The sequence below is a fragment of the Eupeodes corollae genome, chromosome 1 (assembly GCF_945859685.1).
Source record: "Eupeodes corollae chromosome 1, idEupCoro1.1, whole genome shotgun sequence".
Classification (NCBI taxonomy): domain Eukaryota; kingdom Metazoa; phylum Arthropoda; class Insecta; order Diptera; family Syrphidae; genus Eupeodes; species Eupeodes corollae.
In genome coordinates, this window is record NC_079147.1 from 306,098,758 (window position 1) to 306,123,206 (window position 24,449).

At 35.7% G+C, this 24,449-nt stretch overlaps 1 protein-coding gene across 1 annotated transcript; it reads left to right on the plus strand.

Moving 5' to 3' along the window:
- Positions 1-353: 353 nt before the first annotated feature.
- On the plus strand, positions 354-6,923 carry LOC129942407 (tribbles). Its single transcript, XM_056051321.1, has 2 exons — positions 354-1,578; positions 6,011-6,923. The coding sequence occupies exons 1-2, from the start codon at positions 821-823 to the stop codon at positions 6,567-6,569; spliced, it is 1,317 nt and encodes a 438-aa protein (XP_055907296.1). The 5' UTR covers positions 354-820; the 3' UTR covers positions 6,570-6,923.
- The last annotated feature ends 17,526 nt before the right edge of the window (positions 6,924-24,449 follow it).

Here is a 24,449-nt window from a genome sequence, read left to right on the forward strand (position 1 = left end):
CCTTTGACTTATCTATCTTATCAAATAAAAATAAAATTCAATATTTTTGATGCATGTGCTTCGCTCTTTTCATTTTTGTATATCTGCCTATTTATTTAGTTTTTATTTAAATGTTGCACACTCAGCCAAAGCCAAAGCAGCAAGCAATGAAATGTTGCTTCAAATAAAAAAAACAAATGTTGCTAAGAAAACCGATCTGTCATATTGCTTTTATTTGTTTGCCAAGCAAACTATAACTGTCTCTTTCTATACCCGCATCATCCTCACCATATTTCAACAAGCAGGCATAGCATCGGTTTCGGTTTTGGTTTTGGTTTCGGCTTCGGCATCGTCATCGCTTCGATTTGAAAATATAAAACACACAAAAGTACAACGCCAAAAGAGCCACAGCAGCAGCGGCACGGCACGGCAGTGGATAGAGTTGAAATTTGAAATTTCATTCGCAACGAATATCAGTTGAATACGTCGAAGCAAACAACGTGGACGTGTCTGTTCTCTGTGATAAATGTTGCTTCCATTATAATTTCGTTTTGTTAATATTTAAGTTTTATTCTTTCTTTTAATTTATTTTCAAAATTAATATTTATCGTTATTTTCTTCCGTCATCGTTTTTTGAATTCAAGCTAAAATAACAAACGCGTCCCACGTCAAAAAATACCAAACGAAAATGAATTAATAAATTTATTTTTAAAAAGTGAGTGCGAACTAAAAAGAAAAATCAAAAGCAATTCCTTGATAATTTAACTGAATTAAGTGCTGTGCAATTTAAGAGAAAAATATATTTAAAAAAAAATAAGTAATTTTTTAAAATAAACAAAAAATGGATACAACTACTGCAAATCCCACCTCAAACGGATATACCACCGACTCTACACCTGATAGTAACAAATGTATTACCGTCGTTCCTGATACCAGTAGTGCGTCCTCTGAAGTGACACGAAGTCCTACGAACCCCTCTGTTCCGGAAAATGCTTCTGCAGGACAGAACAACCTTTCAACACCAAAGAAGTTCATTTTGGACGCTTTGACTCGCAAAAAGCTCTACTCGCCTGGTGGCTGTGATATTCGCTCCTTGCACATTCGCTCGGAGCCCGGAAGCCTGAATCTCCTCAAGGATCGGTATCTTCTGTCAACGGAAAGAACAACAGTTCCCACCGATTCCAAATCAAGTTACAAACACTTCGTCGATCTCTCAAGCTCAAACCTAAAATGCGTGGACATTTACTCCGAAGAGCAGTACCTCTGCAAAATAATCAACGAACCTCTACACAAAGTTCAAATGGCCTACTTTAAGCTGAAACAGGATAACTGCCAAAGTGACATTTACGAGCATCAGCTAGTGCGCTCGGTCCGCGATGTCATACCAATGTCCAGAAATCGCACCTACGCAATCGTCCCGCAATGTGCCGAAATCTACGAGGATTTGCACACGTACATTCGGAATAAGCGCAGACTTCCAGAATCAGAAGCCCGATCGCTATTCCATCAAATCTGTCAGACTGTACAGGTCTGCCATCGCAATGGGATTATATTAAGAGACTTAAAGCTGAAGCGATTTTACTTCATCGATGCCGAGAGGTAAGTTTTTGTCATTCGATATTGCTCTGATTTTTCCAACCAAACAAAAATTGATTACATTTGTCAAAGGAAAACGTTTTGATTAAGTAAATCTGTCAAAAGATCGAATTTTGCAATAAACAGTCAGTCGCACTATCACCTAAAAACAAAAGTTGCAACATGTAACTTGAAAAATTCAAGGAATTGGGCAACAAACATGGGTACACTACACATGCTATAAGCGCTGAGACTGCAGCAGCATGTGGTATATCCATCGTCGCTATATGCCATGCCGTAGCAGTGGTGTGGTGTGGTGCAATAGCATGCCCATTTAGTAAATACGTCCGATTGCTTCATTGCAACAAGAATTCTTATTTTTTGTTCTCTTTTCTCGTTGTTGTATATTATTTTTCTGTCGTCTTTTTTTTTTCTCTCTCTGTTTCTCTGACATTTTTGTTCGTTTTTTTGTTTTGTTGTTGGTGCGCAACTTTGCAGCTGTCATTGCCATTGCAATATGCTGTTCTTGTGCAATGTAACTGACTGATCACGCAAAGCGAAGCGGTGTGTAAATTCAAATACTGTAGACGACGACCGACGCAGAGTACAGTGCCGTAGGTGGATTTATAGTGGGTGATTTGTAGTTATTTTTAAACATAAAATCAAAAATTTTTGTTTTGTTTAAAAAATTATCCTACAAAATTCCATCAAACAAATTCTATGAAAACGTGTGATAGAATCTATTTTTGAAAGCAATACGCAATAGTTTTTCACCATCAACCAACCAACCCCTTTGATATGCAAATTATGTTACAAATTTCTATAAAAAAAACGTATAGATATAAATTGTTGTGTGTGAATTTTGACAGTCCCCTTTTTCTACTTATTATATCTTTGCTATCCTTGCTTTTGTTTTGCTTAGATTTTTCCATGCTTGAAACTTTCCCATTTGATATTCATGTGGTTTGAGAGCAAGAATGTAAAATAAAGAAAGGCAACACAAAAGAAACATTTTAAAAAAGAGACAATGTGGAATGTGCGATCGTGTGTATATGCATATTACTCATTGTTTGGCAAAAGGATAAACGAAAAATCATTATTTATTTCTTTTTGTGCGTAAATCATTTTTGTAAAGAACTAGGTGTGTAGAAAAATATGGGAAAATCGTTCAATCCAGATATTTGTTGTTTTCATAAACACAAAATTCCCGTTTTGTTGCTATACCTAACCGCATGTGAATAGATGTTGAAGCAACAAATTCACTTGCTCTAATTTACGAACAGATCCTAAAAAACGTGTGGTTTTAAGTCGATCACATCCTATTTTTGTATTCAAACTGAGAAATATTTAAATCCTTGAAATAAATCGACAGAAATCACATTTATTTCTAAATCTAAAAAAAAAACACTAAAATTTCTCTGCAACATTTAAAACAGCAACCAACAACGCCTTTGCAAATGATACCAAGGTTGCCTCGATACGTCATATTATTTCCTAAAAATATATCCGAGCAGATGAAAAATTACAAAATTAAATAGCTACTTAAATCATCTAAGTTTGTGCGGTGTGGTGGCACCTTAAGGTCATTACACACCGATTTATTATTTTAATTTTTGTATTTTATATTCATATCTATCTGTTGTCACACCTTCTCTTCTGTAATTCTACTCTTTAAGAAACTATTATTATGAATAAAACAATAAAATGTGGCCATGACTGTGATCTATCAAATTCCTAAATACATACTTATACAAAATAAATGATTAACTAAATTAATTTAAATGCAATTACTAACTAAAGTGTTGCTCTTTTCTATTGTTTTGTTTTTGTTTTAAATAATTCTTCACGAACGCACGCCACTGTGTTTTGAAGTTTCTCACAATTCACATAAAATACTTGTTTACATCGATCGGCGAATTCACATATTTCTGTCTCTTTCGATTTCATTAGAGTTAAACTGAGCTATCGCAACCAATTTGCACAACAATGTTTCCAGCACAACTGTACATAATGTATCTATACATACAAATAACTGTATATATGATGCGGCTTTGCTGAGCGATCGTATACGTATACGTTTTGTTTTGGATGTGTGCGTGATACTCGAGGTTGTGTTTTCGCAATTTTTCTTTACCCACATTTAGGTGTATATCAGGGTCAGTTCGAGGTTGCCACATTTTTTTTTAAAACGTTAAACACAACGAATAACAGAGAATAAATAAAATTTGTGATAACGTGTAAATTTGACGTACGTCTTATGAGAGAAGGTGGATTACAGATGAAGCAAAAGCAAAGACGAACGATCGTGGGGGGGGGGAGAAGAGAGAATGACGAAGGAGAAGATACATTTTTATGGGTTATCTTTTCGGAAGCTGTGTGAAGTGAATGATATCGATTTCGATCATTTGTGTTTCGTGTAAATGTTGTTGTTGGAAGTTGAACGGCGAACGGCGGCGGTGGAGCAATGTCTGTGGGATGTTGTGTAAAGTGAAGGCACGTTTCTACACAATTTTCAAGGGGAGAGGTAGAGCGATGTGTTTGGATTATAAAAATTGAAATCAGATACACAACTACAACAAAAAAAAACAATGAATATAACAATATAAAACTTTTATAGCATCTGTTTTCACCATCGTCTCCGCCATCGCACCGCATGCATCGCTGCAATTTTTTGTTGCCCTCTTTTTTGCGGTTGTTTATCTTTTCGTTCTGTTTTCATTTCCATTTTTGCCTCTTGATCTTGAGAAATGATCTCACTTTTTTGTTGTTGTTGTTCGTTTTTTATTCAATACAAAATATGGGTCAATGTTAGAAAGAGGTGAGGTGGAGGTGAAGAAATATTTATACACCACATAGGCATACATATGTCAATAATGACATATGTACGTCATTTTGTTGTTAAAATCTATCCTAGGTACTTCATATTTACAGCAACACCATCTTTCGGCGTTTTTTTTTTTTGATTTTGTAAGGCAACTACAACGTGTCATCGTGTCTAACAAATGATGACATAGTCTATTCAATTTATTCATTGGGTCAATCGATTATAATTGACGCCATCACTGTCATCATATCGTCACCACTGCTGCCGCCGCCCAGTTCTTCCATCATATTTTATGTTGTCAGAGAGTCACAGAGTTCAGCAATAAATTTGTTGCACGAGTGATTGTTGTTGCTCAATTATCTAAATCGTTGAAATTATATTTCAAAACCTTCGGGGCTTATAGCTATTTCATAGTAGAGTAAGAGATACGTTCGAGATACATACATAGGAGGTTAAATCGATTTTAACCTTAAATGGTCATAGATATAAAGTGACAGCTTATGTCAAATATGGATAAAAGCATTGAATGTATATTCTACTTACATTTGTTAAGAAAACAGAGTTGACAGTCAAAATATTTAGTGCAATAATTTAATACGAACAAGACGTGATAAATATTTAAGATGTGACATCATTTTGACGTTTTTGACTTTTTCAGCTGTCTTCACAGATACAGTTTACCTATACCTACATAAATAATCTTAATCTCTCTCTCTCTTTAAAAATACATAAATGAGATTGGTCATCTATATTTAAACTTTTAATTTAGTGGCGCAATATTGCGACCATCGACCCAGCCCAATTAAGATTTTTTTGAAGTGATTCCGAATGTCTAAAAGGGGCATCTACCTACCTAACTACCTATAAACATACCTTGGGTATGAAATATAAATGTAATTTTCCGTCTTTTTGTTTCAAGAATTTGAAGCTTATTTGACATTGTACCAACATATAAATGTACATATTTTGTATGCCTACCTCTACTTTGCTTTGTTCGATTTAAGTATGCAGGTTTTTGTTTTATTTAAGTTGTTGCTACACTTATGATGTCAATGGCACAGTCTCTCAGAATTCAATGCCAAAGTTTTATTTTGTTGACTTTCAAGTTTGTATATGGTAGATAGATACTTAGTATATGTTTGTTTGTGTATGAGTGTTTTTTGAATGTGAAACGTCAACAATCGTTTATTAAATTAAACAATTGGTTGCTTCAATGATCGAAGAATCACTTAATCATATTTATTTATGTATTTCGTATGAATGTACTTTTGTATGTAGATGAACAAGATTTAAATGATTATTATATTTGTCAAAAAGTACTTTGACGCGTGACATATTGATGTTTCAGGTCAAATAAATGTCATACAAATTTTCGTGGAACATACATACCTATCTTTGTATGTCGAGAGATCAATTTATTTTTGACGTTTTATAATCGAACAGTCTTTTTTTCACTTACCTTTATAAGGACCGTTTATTTAAATGAGAATTCCAAAATCAGCTATTTTTCAATTTGACAGATACGTAATTAAAACTTTTTTGACAACTGATTTATCTTTTGACATTTAACTCAAAATATGTACTACTGCTTATTTTTATTTAACTAACGTCAATTTTTATTTTTCATTTTAGAACAAAAATACAATATGAATCACTGGAAGGTTCAATGATCCTCGACGATCCTGACGATGATACACTGTACGACAAAATTGGATGTCCATTGTATACGGCTCCTGAACTTCTCTGCCCGAATTCCACCTATGCTGGCAAGCCTGCTGATATGTGGTCCTTAGGAGTCATTCTCTACACAATGCTCGTTGGCCAATATCCATTCTACGAAAAGGGAGGCTGCAATCTCATTACAATCATCCGACACTGCCAGGTGCAGATACCTACAGCACTAAGCAAACCAGTGCGTTGGTTGCTGCGCAACTTGCTGCGACGTATCCCTGACGAAAGACTACGAGCTGAGCATATATTTCTGCATCCCTGGTTGGAGGAACTAAAACCGGCTTTCATGCATGTCACTGTTGATGCAGTATTTTCGGATAGTGAAAGTGAGGGAGGCAAGCGTAGGAACGATGACGATGATAAGAGTGAGCAACAACCTAAGACAAAACGAGTTAAGATCGACTTCTTTGATGACTTCTCAACGGACTTTGCCATCGACGATGATGGCGAAATGGGATGATTGTGTTATAAATTGTTAAATTTGTTATCGAGTCCCATGGACTCAAGAAGAAAAATATCAAATGAGGCGTGCGGCAACTTGCGCTTTAGACTTTTGTTGACTTTGTCGTGTCACAAACATGAGCCTGCTTTGATGCTGTTGGCCATTTGGAGCAAAAGATGAACACAGCGGAACCCTGCTTATGAATTATCTTCGAGAAAATTTTAGTAATTTTTCCTGCAATGGTCCTCCGATGACTACAAGAGATAAATGAGTAGGAAGGCGGCGAGTGATTGGTCGCATTTGTTGAATTTTATTATCTAAAACTTGAGTTTTATTTTTTTTATTAAATTTGTAATTTGTTAAAAAGAAAAATGAAAATTGAAACCTAAAAATGAACTAAAAAAAAAAAAAACAAAATAAAATTTGAAATTAAATTAAAAAAGATTTGTTTTCATTCCAAACTCTAAGGTGGAAATAAGGAAAATATAAGTTTCTGGAAATTTGAAGACGCCCTGTTCTTAAATCCTTTAATATCCAGTCTTTTTGAAGACTTTTAAGGACTTATGCAAGCGAGTTCTTTAAAAAGATATCAAAATACAGTTTCTGGAAATTTGAAGACGTCTTGTTTTAAAATCCTTTAATATCCAGTCTTTTTGAAGACTTTTAAGGACTTATGCAAGCGAGTTCTTTGAAAAGATATCAAAATACAAGGCAAAGCTGTTAAAACTCTTGAAGAACATAATGTCCTTTTTGTTAGAAGACATTATCTTAAATGTAAGCATATGTTATGACCAAAGGAAGTGGCCAAGACGTACATATAGGCCCAATTTTTATAAAAAATATTAAATTGTAATATGCAGCCGGATTTATGTGCAAAAAATTGTTTACGAAAAATAATAAGAGTAAATTTAAATTTAGACAAAATAAAAAAGTATTCATACGCCCCAGTCAATTTTTGTTCACATTCTTTTACGTCACTAAAAGCTTTGCCGAAAGTTTATATAAATACTTTAAAGGCACATTTATGGTATATTAACTCGAATGTGTGTATTTCCAAGTTAAAAACATTGCTTTTATTGCATTTAATAGAAATTAGCGTTAAAAGATAAAACCTGATGTCTACGTGAGAAATGTCAACATTTTTTTGTTTGAATTTAAAAAGCTCATTTACACGTGCTGTCTATCGCACATTGTTGGCCAATATATTAAAAAATTCTAATCAGAAGGTGAATGAATTTCTTGATTAACTAAAATTAATTGGTATACAGTACTGTGCAAAAAATTTGCAACTGGAACCTCCCACATTTTTAATTAATAAAAAAATTGTTTAGAAAATCAAACTGCAAAATTATTTCTTTAGTTTTATTAAACTTTTTTGATATCACGTTATAATTTTTCGAAAAAAAAATCAACACTCTTAACTTAAACAACAAATAAATAACTAAATACCTTAATAGCTGGTAAAATTGCTGAGCAAAACATTTGCAACTTAGATCTCACAACTAAATTTTAAACTATTTTCTTACTTCAATTTTTGCTCTTACGAGCGTTGCCAGGCGTTTTATCGACAAATAGAAGCCCTTATACACTTTTTTCGTCGATTTTAAAGCTGCGTTTGATACCATCAATGGTCCTTTTATATAAGCTAGCAGTTATTTGTCTTTCAACCGAATTTATTCGGATTTAATGGTATATATATGGTTTGTAATGGTATATCTATGTCAAAATCCTTTTATACCGAAACAGGTGTTCCACAAAGTGTATATTGAGTCCACTGATGTTTGCTCTTTTTATCAATGACATTGAAAATAAATTACCGGGAGGCTTCAACTATGGCGATTTATCTTTGAAGGTTTTGCTCTATGCTGATGACCTGGTGGTGTTTTCTGACAACCCAGTGGCATTGCAGCTTCAGATAAATAAACTTAAACAATACTGCGATTTTTGGGATCTCAAAATTAACACTTCTAAATCTAAAATTATGATTTTTAAACCTCAAAACCGTTCAGATAACAATGTACGAAATTGGACATAAGATGGTACCACTATTGAAGTTGTCAGGCAGTATAAATATCTTGGTTTTACTATCACTCATAATTTGAACATCAAAAATCATATCAAAGAGAAACTGGTACTAGCCAAATCAGCTATTAACTCAATGTGGTCACATTTTTTTTCAAGAAGCTTTGTGGACCATACATTGAAATTTAAGGTCTTTGAGGCTACCGTGAACAGTTGTTTTTGTTATGGGAATCAAGTGTATGGATACCAATTTTTAGAGGATATGGAAGTTATTCAAGGATACTTTTTCAAAAGAAACTTCCGGCTGCCGCGTAGCTCGCCTAATTACGCCGAATATGTTGTTAGAAATTTAAAGGCCAATGCAGACTATCTTATAAAAGTTATGCATAGACCTGATAGTAATCTGCACAGCAAATCCTGCTTATATCACTCCAATATGGAGAAACACTTTTTACAACTACATATATTTCGATGGTTGATGAGGAAATGTCGAAAGGGCTAGGGAATCACTTTTTAGAGCAACCTATAGCCGTCTTAATTTGACTTTGGTTGTTAATAATTATTTCTGTGAGGACCTTTCTGCTTCTGATATAAGTTTAATATTCAAAATACGGACTGAAACTCTTGAGCTCAACTACAGGCCACATAGAACGGACTTAGATGCAATTTGTTCACTCTGCAACTCAAACCAAAACGAAGACGTTAACCATTTTTTAAGCAACTTGTCCTATTTTACAAGAAATCCGTGAACTTCATTTTAATAAAAAGATTATTTTCGTCGGAAGAATTTTTACGTGTTTTGAACGGGGAATATGGTTGGAAATTGCTGGTACGCTATGTCTTCCATGCAAATAATTACAGAAATTCTTATTTGAGTCTGTTTTGAAGTATCTATTTAAATAAATAAAGACAAAATGTTTTGTTCCAGCTAAACTAAAAGCCCCAATATTCCATAACTTGATCCTCTTAGATTTGCCTTTTTTCCGTTTTAAACTAAACTTACACACAAGAGAAAGACGACAACATCAAAGATATGTTCTTCGAGCTCCTAGACAAAACATATTAGCAGTGCCCTAGCTAAGATATTAAAATAGTTCTGGGCGATTTTAATGGCAAGCTGCACGACAGCTTTTCCGACAACGGATTCAGGCTCATAGATTTTGCTGTGGGGCGAAACGTCATGGTAGCCATGGTACGCGTTTTCCACACCTCAACATACACAAGGGAACTTGTTCAATCTACCGTCAACCAGATTGACCATATTGCGATCGACGCCAGACACGCTTCCAGCATCATGAATGTACGAACTGTCCAAGGAGCTAACATCGACTCGGACCACTACCTCGTTGAAGCCAAGGTAGCACTTCGGATTTCCAGACCCAAGGCAAAACAGGGAGGTGCTGGGAAAAGGTACAACGTCAAACGGCTACAATCGCCAGAGATCGCCAAATCCTTTTCCGACCGAGTTACAAGTAACCTCTCTCGAAGTTCTCTGCTGCCGAAATTCTCTGTGGCAACATTGCCAAGACGCAATCAGAGAAACCGCCTCTGATGTGCTGGGTTTCAAACAGCCACCAACAAGGAACCCCTGGTTTGATGAGGAATGTCGGCAGGCAAATGCAGCCAAACAACAGGCACAAATAAAAGCGGCGCTGCATAAAAGGACGGGAGCTGCTCATGAGCTCTATGAGCAGAAGAGGCGAAAGGAACGCTGACTTCTCAGAAAGAAAAAGAGAGGGCATGAGAAACGTGCGGTCGAAGATGTGAAATGAACATTCACAGGTACATAAACCTAGAACCGAAGGCTGCAAAGACGAAAGTGGAAACATCATAGTGGGACCGTAGTCAATGCTGAGGATATGGAAGGACCAGTTCTGCAGACTGTTTAACAGCGACAACGAACTGAATTTTGCTTTCAGGCAGGATGATCTATTCAACATAGACGACGAAAGCCAACAATCCCGTCCTCCAGACTTAGACGAAGTAAAGATTGCCATATCTAAGCTGAAGTCTAATGAAGCCGCTGGAGCGGATGGCTTGAATGCCGAGCTCTTTGAAGCAGCTGGAGATAATTTGGCTAGGAGCATGCACCAACTTATCTGTAAGATATGGTGGGAAGAAAGCATGCCCGATGAATGTAACCTCAGTATTGTTTGCCGATCCCTAAAAAAGGAGACACTCTAAACTGCACCAACTATAGAGGAATAAGTCTACTTAACATCGCCTATAAAATCTTCTCTGCCGTAATATGTGAACGTCTAAGGCGCATCGTCAACAACATGATAGGTCCTTGTCAGTGTGGTTTTAGACCAAGAAAGTCCACAGTTGATCAAATATTCACATTACCAAATCGACACCCACCATCTTTTCATCGATTGCAAGGCTGGATATGATAGCATCTAAAGGGACGAGCTGTATATAGTCATGTCTAGTTTTGGCATCCCTGCCAAACTCATCCGTTTGTGCAGGATGACCATGGAGAATTCACGCTGCTCCATAAAGGTTGGAAACAACTAAACAGAATCTTTCGATGACAAAAAAGGTTTTAGACAAGGTGATGCGCTGTCTTGTGATTTTTTAACATCGTGCATCGACACACGTAACACAGAAAACAACACCAGCGCTGAGATCAAACGCGGAATAACTCTTGCTAACCATTGTTTCTTTGGACTAAGAAAGCAATTGAGTGGTAAAGTCCTCTCTCGAGGGACCAAATTGTTGCTATATAAGACCCTTATCATCCCCGTCCTGCTATACGGTGCAGAAGCAAGGACTATGACAAAAGCGGATGAAAGCACTTTAGGTCGCTTCGAGAGAAAAGTTTTTCGTGTGATCTACGGTCCGTATGCATCGAAGGGGAGTAAAGGAGAAGATGGAACGACGAGCTTTGCGGGCTGTACAGCGAAGTAGACTTAGCCAGAAGGGTAAAAGTCCAACGACTAAGATGGCGGGGTCACATAGAGCGTGCATAAGTGGAAGGTGACCTCACCCAACTTGGAGCTCGAAACTGGAGACATCTAGGGACCGAGCTTTTGCTGTGGTGCTTCGAGGCCTTTGTCCTCTATGATGGCATAACACCTTTCCACTTTTGATTATTCTACCAATAGTTGATTCGTGAATGGGATATTTCTTTGAAATTTCTTTTGTGATGCTCTTTTTTTGAAATCACTCAAAGTTCTGAATTTTATATCAGATGAATATTTGTTTCCTTTTGTAGAATTAGAATTTGGGTCAGTGCTTAAAGACTAAGAGCAGTAAGTTGACACATAAAAAAGTCTAAAGCAATACAAATAATTTGATTGGAACAAATTTTATATAAAAGAATGTTCATTGCAATAGTTTTGCACAGTACTGTAGGTAGGTGACTGATTTAAATTATTTAAAATTGTTGAGTACGTGCATTAGGACAGGGAAACCGGAACAAGAAAAAACTAATTTTTATAAGAACTTAGGACATCTTATTTTCTTATAACCATATACATATACCGGGTGTTTTCTTAAGAACTTTAAGGAATAAACCGACATTTTTTTAATAGAAACTTGGAAACTGTCTTTTGATGTAATGTTTTATAATATACACATATTCCAAAAAGTCTCCGTACAGCAGATTTCTTTTTGTTGATTTTATTATGATATTAAAAAAAAGTATTTTGAAAATCACAATTTTTTAAAAATTGGTAAAAAGGTAAAGGTGGAAACCAACTTTGGTTTTTACATTTATTCCATGTGCTTTTATTTTCAAAAAAAAAAACAATAAAATTAGGCTGCTGTACGGATACTTTTTGGACTAAGCGTATATAATTGGATTTGACAGATAGGAACTGAACTCGTTCATTAAGCCAAGGTTGGGGTTCAATTCAAATCACCAAGGTCAAAGAGACAACACAAAGGTTTGCCTGGTTTTTGAAATCGGCATGCACCCAGCGAAAGAGCCGGGTGTCGCAGTTAGACAGAAAGAGAAAACCAGATCATAAGGTCAGAGTAGGATGGCTTACTTGTCGTAGCCTCTTGGATGAGGGAAGTTCGCCATGAATTGAATATGGCACTTTTTTAGAGAAGCGAAGGAGAGTGAGGTTGAGAAAAAAAAGTAAACGACAAATTATTGGGAGTTTACGAATAAAATCCCCAGCCCAATCGGCCCAGTTAATTAACTTGAGGAAAGCGTTCTGTAATTAGGAACCTTGGCACTTCTCAACCAAGATTGAGAGGAAGGGTCCGATAGCTCGCAATTTAGACTCTAAACCCTTAGACTTCAGTACAGACCATTTTAAGGGAAGGAAACATACATCGTAAGGTGACCTTCCTTAGTATTCTTACAAATTTTAAAATTACCAAATATATTTTTCATATATAGAAATAGTTAAGTTTGAATATCTACTTTCCTTAAAAAATTTGAGTAATAATTTATGTAGATTTTGTTTTTCGTAAAAAACGGCCTGTTGGATTTTTATAAAAAAAAAGTACTGAATATCGAAAACAATATTTTCTGTGAAATAAGAAAAAGTTTAAAGACAATATTTTCAAGGTTTGAAAAGCTATTTGAGTCGAAAGTAAATTTTTATAAAGTTTTAGTACTGTTTTTTTAGGTTTTAATTTTTTCTAAGAAAACTGTCAATTAGATTTTTTGTCAAAATTTTACTGAATATTGACAACAATATTTGTTAAAAGGCAAAAATAGTTTAAAGTCAATATCTCAAAGTTTTGAAAAGATATTTGAGTCGAAAATCAATTTTTACCAACTTTTATTAATTTTTTTTAGGTTTTTATATTTGTTTAAAAACTGTCAATTCAATTTTTCCCAAATTTTGGCTGAACGTTAAAAACAATATTTCTTTTAAGTTAAAATTAGTCAGAAGCTACGATTTTTCAATTTTTTGAAAAGATATTTGTGTCAAAAATCAATTTTTACCACATTTTGTTAATTTTTCTTTTAAGTTTTTATTTTTTGTAAAAAAAATTGTCAATTCGATTTTTCTCAAAATTTTACCGAATATTAACAATAATATTTCTTATAAGAAAAAATAAGTTTGAAACCATAATCTCAAGCTTTTGAAAAGATATTTGAGTCAAAATTCAATTTTTACCAACTTTGAATAATGTTTTTTTAGGTTTTATTTTTTATAAAATAAATAAATAAATTTTTTGTTTCAGTTTTTTTTATTTATAAAAAAACCGTTAATTGGATTTTTTTCCAAAAATATACTGGTTCGGTATCACGTTACAATATATGATATAAAATTTAACTCAAGTCTCTAGCGTCATTGGTTCATGAGATATTTAGGGTTAACCAAAACCAAACCACCCCGCTATTTTCTTGAGAGCCCTTTCTGCATCTTTCTGCCTTATTAACTGTATAACAAAATTTAGTTGAAGTCGATATCTCTTCTGGTTCTTGAGCTATCGACAAATCAAAAACTGAAAAAATGTGTCACGAGAATTTCACGAATACAATATGATTGTATCTCCAAAAAAGTTTTGTTCAACGAAAAAAAACGTTTCTAACAACTGGTAAAATTTTGAAAAAAATGGAATTTACAGTTTTTTTTATAAACAATAAAAACCTAAACTAAAAAATTTAATAAAAGTTTTTAAAAATTGATTTTCGGCTCAAATATCTTTTCGAAAATTTGAGATTATGGCTTCCACTATATTTGAACTTATAAGAAATATTATTTTTAACAATATATATAAAGTGTCCATACAGACTAATTATCTGAGGCGTAATTTCGGTTTCCGTAGCAGGATGGAGTTCAGTTACGAAGAGTGTTAATCTCCGTAACCTATCCTGAAGAGTCAGGAGACTCCGCCCTTGCAGTTTTTGCTAGCTTATGTATGTATATAAGGATACACAAATCATTGCCCGGCGGCCATCACGAGAGGGTAAAGCAAGAACCTGGTCATGGCAAGAAATTTGCATTATTGGCCTAAACCAAGTTTTAGTCAATCACCGATTACCCGATCTGCCAACCCGCAGGTACCCCAAGAGAATCAGCGACACTATGCAAGAGTTGGAGGGAGCTAAAACACATCTCCGGAAACCGTACTCGATGGCGTGTAGGCGTAGTAGAGGCCCTATGCCCCTTAAGAGGTTCCCAACGGACTTAACAGATCTGAGGACCTAGGCAAGTAAGAAATACAGTTTGACATTACCAACTGTCAAAACCCTTATTAGTGTGGTCTTAGACCAGGAAAGTCCACAGTCGAGCATCTTCCTTGGAAGAATATTGCAAGGATTATACGTCAACACTAACGGAACTATTCACCAAAAGTCAGTCCAACTACTAACATATGCTGATGAAATTGACATCATCGGAAGAGCTCAGCGTGATGTCAATGGGGCTTTTGTGAGTCTTGAGGCAGAGGCGGCAAAAATGGGTTTACGGTTAATGAGGATAAAACAAAGTCAAAAAAGGACCTAAACACCGACGTCTCGGTAGTAAGTTAAGGATTTTGTCAACTAAGCTCTGCTATAAACACAGAAAACAACACCAGCGCTGAGAGCAAACTAAGAATTTACTCTTCCTAACCACTGTTTCTTTGGGCTAAGAAAGAATAGAATAGCACTCTTTATAAGACCCTCATACTCCCCGTCCTGCTATACGGTGCAGAAGAACCTTGGGTCGTTCCAAGAAAAAAGTTCTTCACGTTATCTAGAAGGTGAGTGAAGTAGACGATGGAACGACTAGCTGTACGGGCTGTACGGCGACGCACGTAGATCTAGGTAATAGGATAAAAGTACAATGATTGAGATGGCTGGGTCACGTAGAGCGCGTGGAAACCAATTCTCCGGCCCGAAAAGTCTTTGAATCCACACCCACAGGACATCGCAGTAAAGGAAGACCGTGGATCAGGTGGCTCGCACAAGTGGCAAGTGATCTCAACCAACTTAAAGTGCGCAACTGGATACATCTAGGGACCGAGCTAGATGGAGAAGTTTGTTGGTTGCGGCCCTAGTTCACGCAGGACTGTAAAGACACATTAAGTATAAAGTAACCATAGATATCAACCCTCGAAACTTTTCCTGCAGCTAAAAAAAAACACCCTTTATATGTATTTTCTAAATGTATTCAACTGAATACTTATATTGCTTATTTAAACAATCAATTTAGTCACACTAAGTAATTAGTATACGCAAGCTCTCAACCCCCCTACCCACCCACTCAATTCAACGAGATATAAAATGAAAATTATTGATAGTGACGCAAACGCTAAAATCATTCAAAAAATTTATTTAACAATTATTATTATCTTCTCTCTATAAGTGTATCGGAATTGCCCATTAAGTATAATAAGATGCTGTTTCAATGAATAAGAGATTGTTTTATAAATACAAATTAACATACACGTGTGCGCTATAACTTTTATAAGTAGAAATCGTTTGGGAAGATCAATTTCTACATTTATATAAAATACATAAATAAATAGAAATCTTTATAAACCCCATCAAATAAATGTTCTATGGGATCGCCACTTATAGTTCAAGAATTATTCTTTTCTGTATTGTTTTTTTTTTTATGGTGTTGGTCCACATTTTGCGCCTACACTGTATAAGGGTCGGTTTTTGACTTCTGATGTACAGTAAAACCCGCTTTTAAGAAGCAGCAAAATGTCAAGGTCTTAGTTTAACTTAAGCGAATTCGACAAATAACATAAAATAAGATTCCATTATGAGGAGATCTTAAGCTAGAAACAATGCATGTATTAATCTTTTTGATTTTAGAGTTTCCTAGACTTGTTTTGTGAAATTTCAAGATTTTGTATTGAACTTTTATATATACAATTGGATAGTCTTAAGATTAAATAGATACAATGTCTTAGAATAAAATCGATTGCTGGCACATAGGGGGCCTAACTTTATATATTGGCAGTCGCTGTTGGGTTGTCATCCTTCTTATTAGTTGGTTCGGGTGGCTTGATGAGTTACCTACTAGCTTTTTTGCCAAGAGTACATAGGTAGTTGTCAAATGTATTTATTCTCGCTTCAGAATAAATTCTGTCGTTTTTGACGCTTTCTGTCAAAGACAAGCCCGATGCAGATTCTTAGGATCTTTCTTTAGAAGGCTTTTAGCTGCTTCATGGCCGTTTTGGAGATGGTGTACCAAACGGGAAAGCTGTATCCAATGACTGTTTGTACATCAGGATCTTGGTCTGTTGACTTAGTCCATTGTTCTTCTTCATCTATGAATGAACACGATGAAAGGCCCAGCTGGCTTTCCTAAGAACTTTCTGGGCATGCGGGTTAAACTTTAACAGCTCGTGGAAATAAACTCCCAGGTACTGGACAGTCCTCTTGGCGAAAAGTGACAATCTATCTGGGAGTTTCAAGTTTCTGCATATTGTCGCTTTTTGAGAACCTCTACGGACGACAGTTGACGGCCTTCTGAAGCAGATAAGTTCCGACTGCTTCGTTGATTTTAAAACCTAATTTATGGTAGAAATCAAAGAGACGGTGGATGAGTGCTTCTACTTTCTTCACAGCTATATGTGGTGACAATGAGCAGCAGTAGGTCAAGGAATCATCGGCGTATAGAAGGCGTATCGCAGTTGACAGGGTCAGGTTGGTCAGATGTCAGGATGCTATATAGAAACGGGCCGAGCTTCGATCCTTGGGCAACTCCAGCCCTGATGTTCTTCATTGACGATGAGCATTTCTCCAATTGTACATACAATTTTTTTGAAGAGAGAAAAGAAAAAAAATATTCTTATTAGTGCGATTGGAAAGCCAAGCATGTGAAGTTTATGGATTAGGCCTCAATCCATACGCTATCAAATGCTTTCTCAACGACAAGAAGGCGTCCAACGGTGGCACGATGGGTATTAAGAGCTGTGGTGATGTCGTGTTGAAACTTCAGTAAAGGATAGAGCGTCGAGCGTTTTTCCCGAAAACCAAACTGCATGTCAGGAGTTTTGTGAAATTCAAATCTGGAAGATGTGAAAAATAAAGAACAAGTGAAATCACTCAGCAATTTTGTTTGATTAATTTGTTTTTTACTTAGGGATCAGTTATGGCTGAAACACAAACACGTCAGGCGAAGCCGAAGCTGAAGCGTGTTTGTGTTTCAGCCATTATACTTTTCATTGGTTTTAATCATTGAAATTATTGGTATTTATTTAAAAGTCCTGGTACAGTGATCTTCATTGAAAATGTCTCCTATCAAGCAGTTTACCTTAAAGTTGATCAATTAAAGCAAAACTGACAGGTGAGTATACAAAAAATGTCACGCCTTCATTGAAACAATTTTGTTGCCAGTTATATAATCGAAAATTAGCTGCCAATCGATAATGATTTCATCATTATAAAAGGTTAAAAATTAACTTTAAGAAAAGTTCTGAGTTAAACATAATTAAACAATCTACAACTCATTAGAAAAGTTATATATCATAACAAATTTTTCAATGATAAAAATCAATGATAGCTTAAGAGAGTGTCTTTTAATGGCCAATATAAAGGGTGGTTAAATTTTAAGGGCTGACGTTAAGTTATTTTCTGCATTTTTTTTTAACATTTCGCAATTTCATACTATGGGCAGAGAGATGTACCGCAGAAAATATTGCTGCTGTTCACGAAAGTGTGGCTGAAGAACCGCCTACCTCAACTTTTCGTCGTGCCTAACAGTATGTCTCGAGGTCGCGGTGGCCTTTTTGCCAATATTTTGTTCCGCACATTATTGAACCATAGCAATATTATCATAAAAAAAAAGAAATGATAGTAATTTCCTAAACAATTTGTCTTTTATTAAGAATCAACATCGGCCCTTAAAATGTAACCACCCTTTACACTCAAGGGGAAATTACTACCCTGAATTCCTGAATATTGCAATGACTAGGAAAGACAGAGTGTGGTAAGGCATTCCATATTCGCGTAGTACGGCTAAGGAAAAAATCTCTGTATTTGACAGTACGGCCGAAGTTAGGCTCGAGGGTATATTGATGAGCATTCATAGAAGCGCTAGTATTACGGTTGAACTGTTTAAGGGTAAGAATTCAACTGGCAATTTCACTAGAGCATATGCCATTAAAATAACGGTAAAAAAGGGTCAGACAAGAGACCTTCCGACGATGTTCAAGGGAAGTAAATGAACTTATGATGATATTATCTTCTATCAATTTAAATGCTCTACGATCAATACTATCCAAGAGGCTTAAGTGAGTTACAAGAGCACCAGCCCAGAGATGGGAGCTATACTCAAGCTTTGGATGTATATAATTCTTGTAGATAACAGCCAGATCAGAAGGGGTGAAATATTTCTGGAATCGCCTAAGGAAACCCAAACACCTTGCGGCATTTTTGGCGACATCGCGTATGTGATCATTCCACAAGAGGTAGTTGGTGAGGTGACACACATACCAAGAATATCGAGGTGTTCAGTCTCATTGATGCAAGTGCCATCCATGGATAATGGCAATGGGGGTATATCTCGCTTTAACCATACAAGACAGCATTGGTTTTCGAAGCATTAAATTCCACGCGTTTTTTTTAATCCCTATTAAATGCTGTTTAGGTCGGAATTTAATGAGCTTATCACATTTTATCATTGCAGTTCCACATCCGAAGAAGAGGAATGTGATATGTGTGTCTGAAAACGAATATGAAAAGCTAAGAGTACTATCATCAGCGAAACAATGTATTGGATTAGATGTTGCAGATAGGAGCTCATAAATAAAAATGAGAAAAAGTGTTGGAGATAAAACAGAGCCCTGGGGCATACCAGCATTTATTTTATGCTTTTCAAAGAGATGAAAAAAATTGTTCCACTATTCGGTGCGATAAACCATGAGATCACCAATGGGCCCAATGGTTCGAAAGCCGTACTGACGGTCATTAAGAAGCTTTCGATCTTCAAGATATTTCTTGAGATGATAATTAATCAGCGTTTCTATGACCTTGAAAAGATGGGACGCAAGTACAATCGTCGGTAATTAGAGGGTGAAGAACATTCGCCTTTTTTGGAAATAGGCTAGACAAAAGCCGTTTTCCATCTGCTCGAAGCGAGACCTGAGGAGTAGGAGAGATGAAAAAGCTTACGCAGTGGTTTTGCCAACGTTGAAGAACACCTCTTCAGAACAATAGCGGGGATACCATCCGGACCAGCGATTTATGTGTGTTTAACACTCACTCTTTACAGCTCGAGTCGAACTATCCGTTTTCCTTGGGTCTCATACTTTTAACCCTGTTCGGTATAAAAGTTCTCATTCCGAGGAGAATTAAACTTGTGAGCATATCAGCGCTGGCGTCAACGTCACTATCGAGGAAGCATAGTGACCAGTTAAAGATCCTAAAGTAATTATTGAGACCGTCCTAGGTGGCTTTCTCGTATTGCCAAACTTAGGAGCTCTTTCTTTGACTGAACAGTTTTGACACGAGAATATAACACAATGGTCAGATATGCCAAGAGGAGATAGAACATTAGCAGTGTACTTATCAGGGTTAGAGGTAAGAAACAAGTCAAGAGTGTTTTCTGCTCGACTTTCAACGTCCGATATTCGGGTGGGCTCGTTGACCACCTGAGTAAGGTGGTTCAAGTTAGCGAAGATTTCTGCACAACACGCCATCGGGTGTTGTCTGGCCTGAATGTTGAAGCCATGAAAAATTGTGTACATTAAAATCGCCCGTAACAACGATATCAGTGTGAGGATAGGACAAAACAATTCAGAGAAAGCATCAAGATCACGAGAAGTTAATACTCTGTCTAAATTAGGGCTTCGATAAAGGAATACAAAATTCAGCAAGATCGGAATCCTCACCTACTTGGGTTTCACTTAGTGCCAAAACAGCTGGCCTGTATGAAACAGTATGGCAGTATGTCAACAAAAAATTGCCCTTAACCTACGAATATTACAATAATCTATTCTGAATTGTCCAGTCATAGTGTTTTACTTAAGCGATCTTTTCTAAGCGGACTGTTTTGGTTAAGCGGGTTTTTCTCTTGGGTTAGGTACCCTAGACCCAAAGCAATAATCCTTAAAAAAAATTCCCTAATCTAAAATCTTGGAAACCAAAATCCCCATATCCAGAATTCCCAAAATCAAAAAAAAACTCAAGTTTTTCAATTTTTTACCGCCTTGTAATGACAGATTTTAACTTTTTGTATGTTTTCACGTTCGATTTTTCCAATTGACGTTTTTCACCGCTGCCTATTTTTTCAATTCTAGCAACAACATCTATCATTTCCTTTGATAAATCTCTTATTAGTGAATTATCTAATATCTGAATTTTTATCCCTACAATACATTTGAGGCAGCGATGCCAGTCTTCTACTGTATTTTGTGTGCGAGGAAAATTATTTTTAGATAGTCGGCAACTGACTACAACTCGACTTTATAAACCAGAAGTAAAGTTTTGAAAAGTCGTTATCTTCCTAACTTTTGTTTAGCTCCGAAAAGTACACTCAAATAATGAAAACCAACCTGCATTGACGGAGTTTGAAGAAATTTGATTTGGGGATTTCGTTTGTAGATTATGGGCATCGGGATTCAGATCCTGGGGACTTTATTTTTGGAGATTTTGTACTTGGCGATAGCGGCTTTGTGGATTTTTAAAAGTGTTTGGATTTTTTTTGGAGGTTTTGCACTAAGGCATTATGTTGCTATCCCTTTTCTATTAGGTGGTGAAAAAAAAGGAAGACATGAAAACGTTTAGCAAAATTTGTTGCACTTTTTGATTATTTGTGTTCTTACTTAAGAGAGTTCTTTTTAGTGATTATTATAAAATTTAACTAAAAACATATTTCGGGTAGCTGTGGGTGTTTCACTTAAGCGTATTTAGCTTAAAAGTAGTGTCGGCAAATAATCCTGAATGAAAATGTTTGGATAAGCAGGTTTCTCCTAAGCGGGGTTTACTGTTTGTTTATAATTAAATACCGCTTTAACTCCAACTAAATTTTTTTCTCCTCACCAAATAGATATTTAATTCATTTAGTTGACAACCCCAAGGTGCCAAATTCAACATACTAAGGCTAAGTATACACGATTGGAAGATCAATTTTCTATCAACCAAGTAGACACTCAATTTTGACTGTCAAAAGTGACAGAAAAAAAAGTAATCACATCACCCAAGTTTTAATTCTTAGAAAGTTTTTGAATAGGAAAAAACATCAAAAGTTTAATGGCTGAAACACAAACACGCTTCAGCTACGGCTTCTACTGTGTTACGATGGGCCTGCTTCGAGGTTGCTTTTAATGACATTTCTAATATGACATTTATAAAATGACACTTTTGTTATTAGCAGTTTTGATTTTTCGTGCAGTTTTCAGAATTTATCGCGTAAGTAGCTTACACAACTTATCGTAAATGTGTTCACCTCATGGCGCAAGAAGTGCAGATTGCTTGACGTTGATGATTCCAGGAGCTCAATCTACGGATCTTTTATTTTATTGTTTCAAAGAAACGGAGTTCTTCAATCTATGAGGAGTTCTTGGAAACTCATTTTCTGTTTTACAAAAATAAATCGTTTTCAAGAAAAAATTATATATTTCAATAACTTAACTTTTAACGCTTTTTAATAACCAATGGTTATCCCTCCAAATCCAAATGTATTTTTTTTTTGTAACTGTTTTTTATAGCTGTTGAACTGTTAGACAAAGCAAATGTTGAGCAAATTTAAACTAGAGCTTCCGTTTGGAGTCATATTACGTAACATTACGTTCTTTTCCTTACGATTGTCAAACGGAACGTGAGGTCAAAGCTTCATTGTGATACCATGCATTGAATTCCTATGGTTGGACTCGTAAACGTCAGGCGAAGCCGAAGCTGAGGCGTGTTGGTGTTTCAGATATAAAGAATTTAAGAACTACGGAAATGGAAGTAAAAAAGAAGAAGTCAGCGTAAAGCAAAATAACTTAAAAGAAGTTAAGCAAAACAAAATTAAAAGGATTTGACGCATGAAAAAAAATTTACAATTTATCTAGGAAATCGAGACCAGACAATATTTGTAGGATGCACGTTGTGTTGTGCGGAGTAAAAACTACTTAAGAATATGGTTTGGCAAGCCGTTGGCGACGGCATTGAGATAGCCGTCAACTAATGTAAGGCCAATTTGTCATATCTCCGCAAAACCTTAAATTCAATTCTGTCAAGAAAATTGTCTTTCAATGAGTCAACCCAATTTGTGTGTTCTAAAGCTCTAAAGACAAATTTTTTAATTGGAAGACAAAAAATGATTAACAATTGTCGGCCGATTTTCTACCAACAATTGTTTATATAATCAGCCAACTGTATAAATGGACAGTTTTGATAATATTAGCAACTGGGCGAGTTTAGGCAATATAACGGACTTCATTTGCAGTCAACTGCATTCTTTGAACGTAAATGTTGACCAAGGAAACTATAGTTAGTTTATCAAATGTTAAAAGAACTTCAAATTACCTCGGCTTTTTGATCATTGTACAAAAACTACCAAAAATATTAATGTCTAGAAAATATTCCTCAGGCAAGCTACAAGTCCATCACGATTTGTAAAGAAATAATACTTAATTCTTCTACATTTCTTCAAGGAACTTTTTTACATAAACATTAAATTTAATTGTGCAGATAATAAATAAATCATAGTGTAATAAAGTTCAGCTTTCAACAGAATGGAAAATCATGAGCAACTGTCATTTTGACATAAATAGAATTGACTTGGTAGTTAGAGAGATTTGATTTGACTAACTTTCCAGTTAACTTTGACTTAATGGGAAACCAGTTTTTGGCAGCTGGCCAATCAGATAGTAGAAGCTTGTCTTTTATTCAAGTCCCTTAGTCGTCTGAACCTGCCCATTTTCATCTAATTTGATACTTTTAAAAAACTTTTGCCAGTTCGGCTAGTATTAAAACATTTTTCAATCGTGTAAACTTGGCTTAAGTCGTTAACAAGAAACTATGTCACATCGAATTGATTTTCCAACTTTGTATTTTTTAAGTATTTTGCGCGCTTGCCTAACTACTTTGTCTTTTTTATCTCAAAAAGTTTCTACAGGTCTCTTACCAAATATTTTATTACTTAAAGCAAAAAACAAACACTTCATCAGAAGTCAGCAGCAAAAATGTTCAAGATAATTTTGCAACCATTGCAAACATCATCTAAAACAAAAGCAGCTAAAAGGTGTTTGCGCCTAAAACAGAACCAAGTGCAAATTTCAACACTTAACCAAAAACGAAAAGAACAAATGCTGGTCTATTCATTGGTATATTGTTATTGTATAATAGATTTAAGTTAATATTTTGTATTGTTTTTTTTCTTTTTTTTTCTAAAGACACCCACTGAGAACTGCCCTTGAGTATTAAAATTACACGGAACGACATACAACGCGATTGCAGATCAACGTATTTGGTTACCTACTGATCGCGCAATGCCAACGCCAAGTCAAGCCAAGCCAAGCACCTGACAAAAATATATTCTTTTTATTTGTATCTTTTTTTTAAGAATTTTTATTTTTCGCAATAACCAACCATAGTCGGTCGGCGCGGCCAGCGCGGCGTCGTGTCCGCTGCGGGAAATCAACAACTACTTTTTTGACCGGAATAACATTGGCCAATTAGAAGAAAACGTTGGTTCATGATTTAATTTGCATTAATGTACGAGTGCCCCAAGAACAACATCATGATTGCACCAAGATCAAGCAACGCCATCCATCGCCACGGTGGTGGTGTACTCGTAAATGAGGAAATGAAAATATTTCCTCAAGGTATTTCAATTGCCAGTCAGCTAGGTAGACAGCCCCAGGTATAGTCAGCTCGGAGGTATTGTAAAGAAAATGTTGCACGCAAGAGGAAGTCTTTCGATTTCGAGAACAGACAAACAGTGCAATGGATTTAATATAGGGTTGTTAGGTAAGGTACTTTACTGACTCGTGAACTCCGCACTTGCACTTCCCGCTTCAGTTCAGGTGCTAAAA

What these genes read in the sequence shown, in the direction of transcription:
- LOC129942407 (XM_056051321.1), top strand. Translation starts at nt 821, where the DNA reads ATGGATACAACTACTGCAAATCCCACCTCAAACGGATATACCACCGAC. An exon ending in TACTTCATCGATGCCGAGAG is followed by an intron (nt 1,579 to 6,010) that starts GTAAGTTTTTGT and finishes TTTTCATTTTAG; the next exon opens with AACAAAAATACAATATGAAT.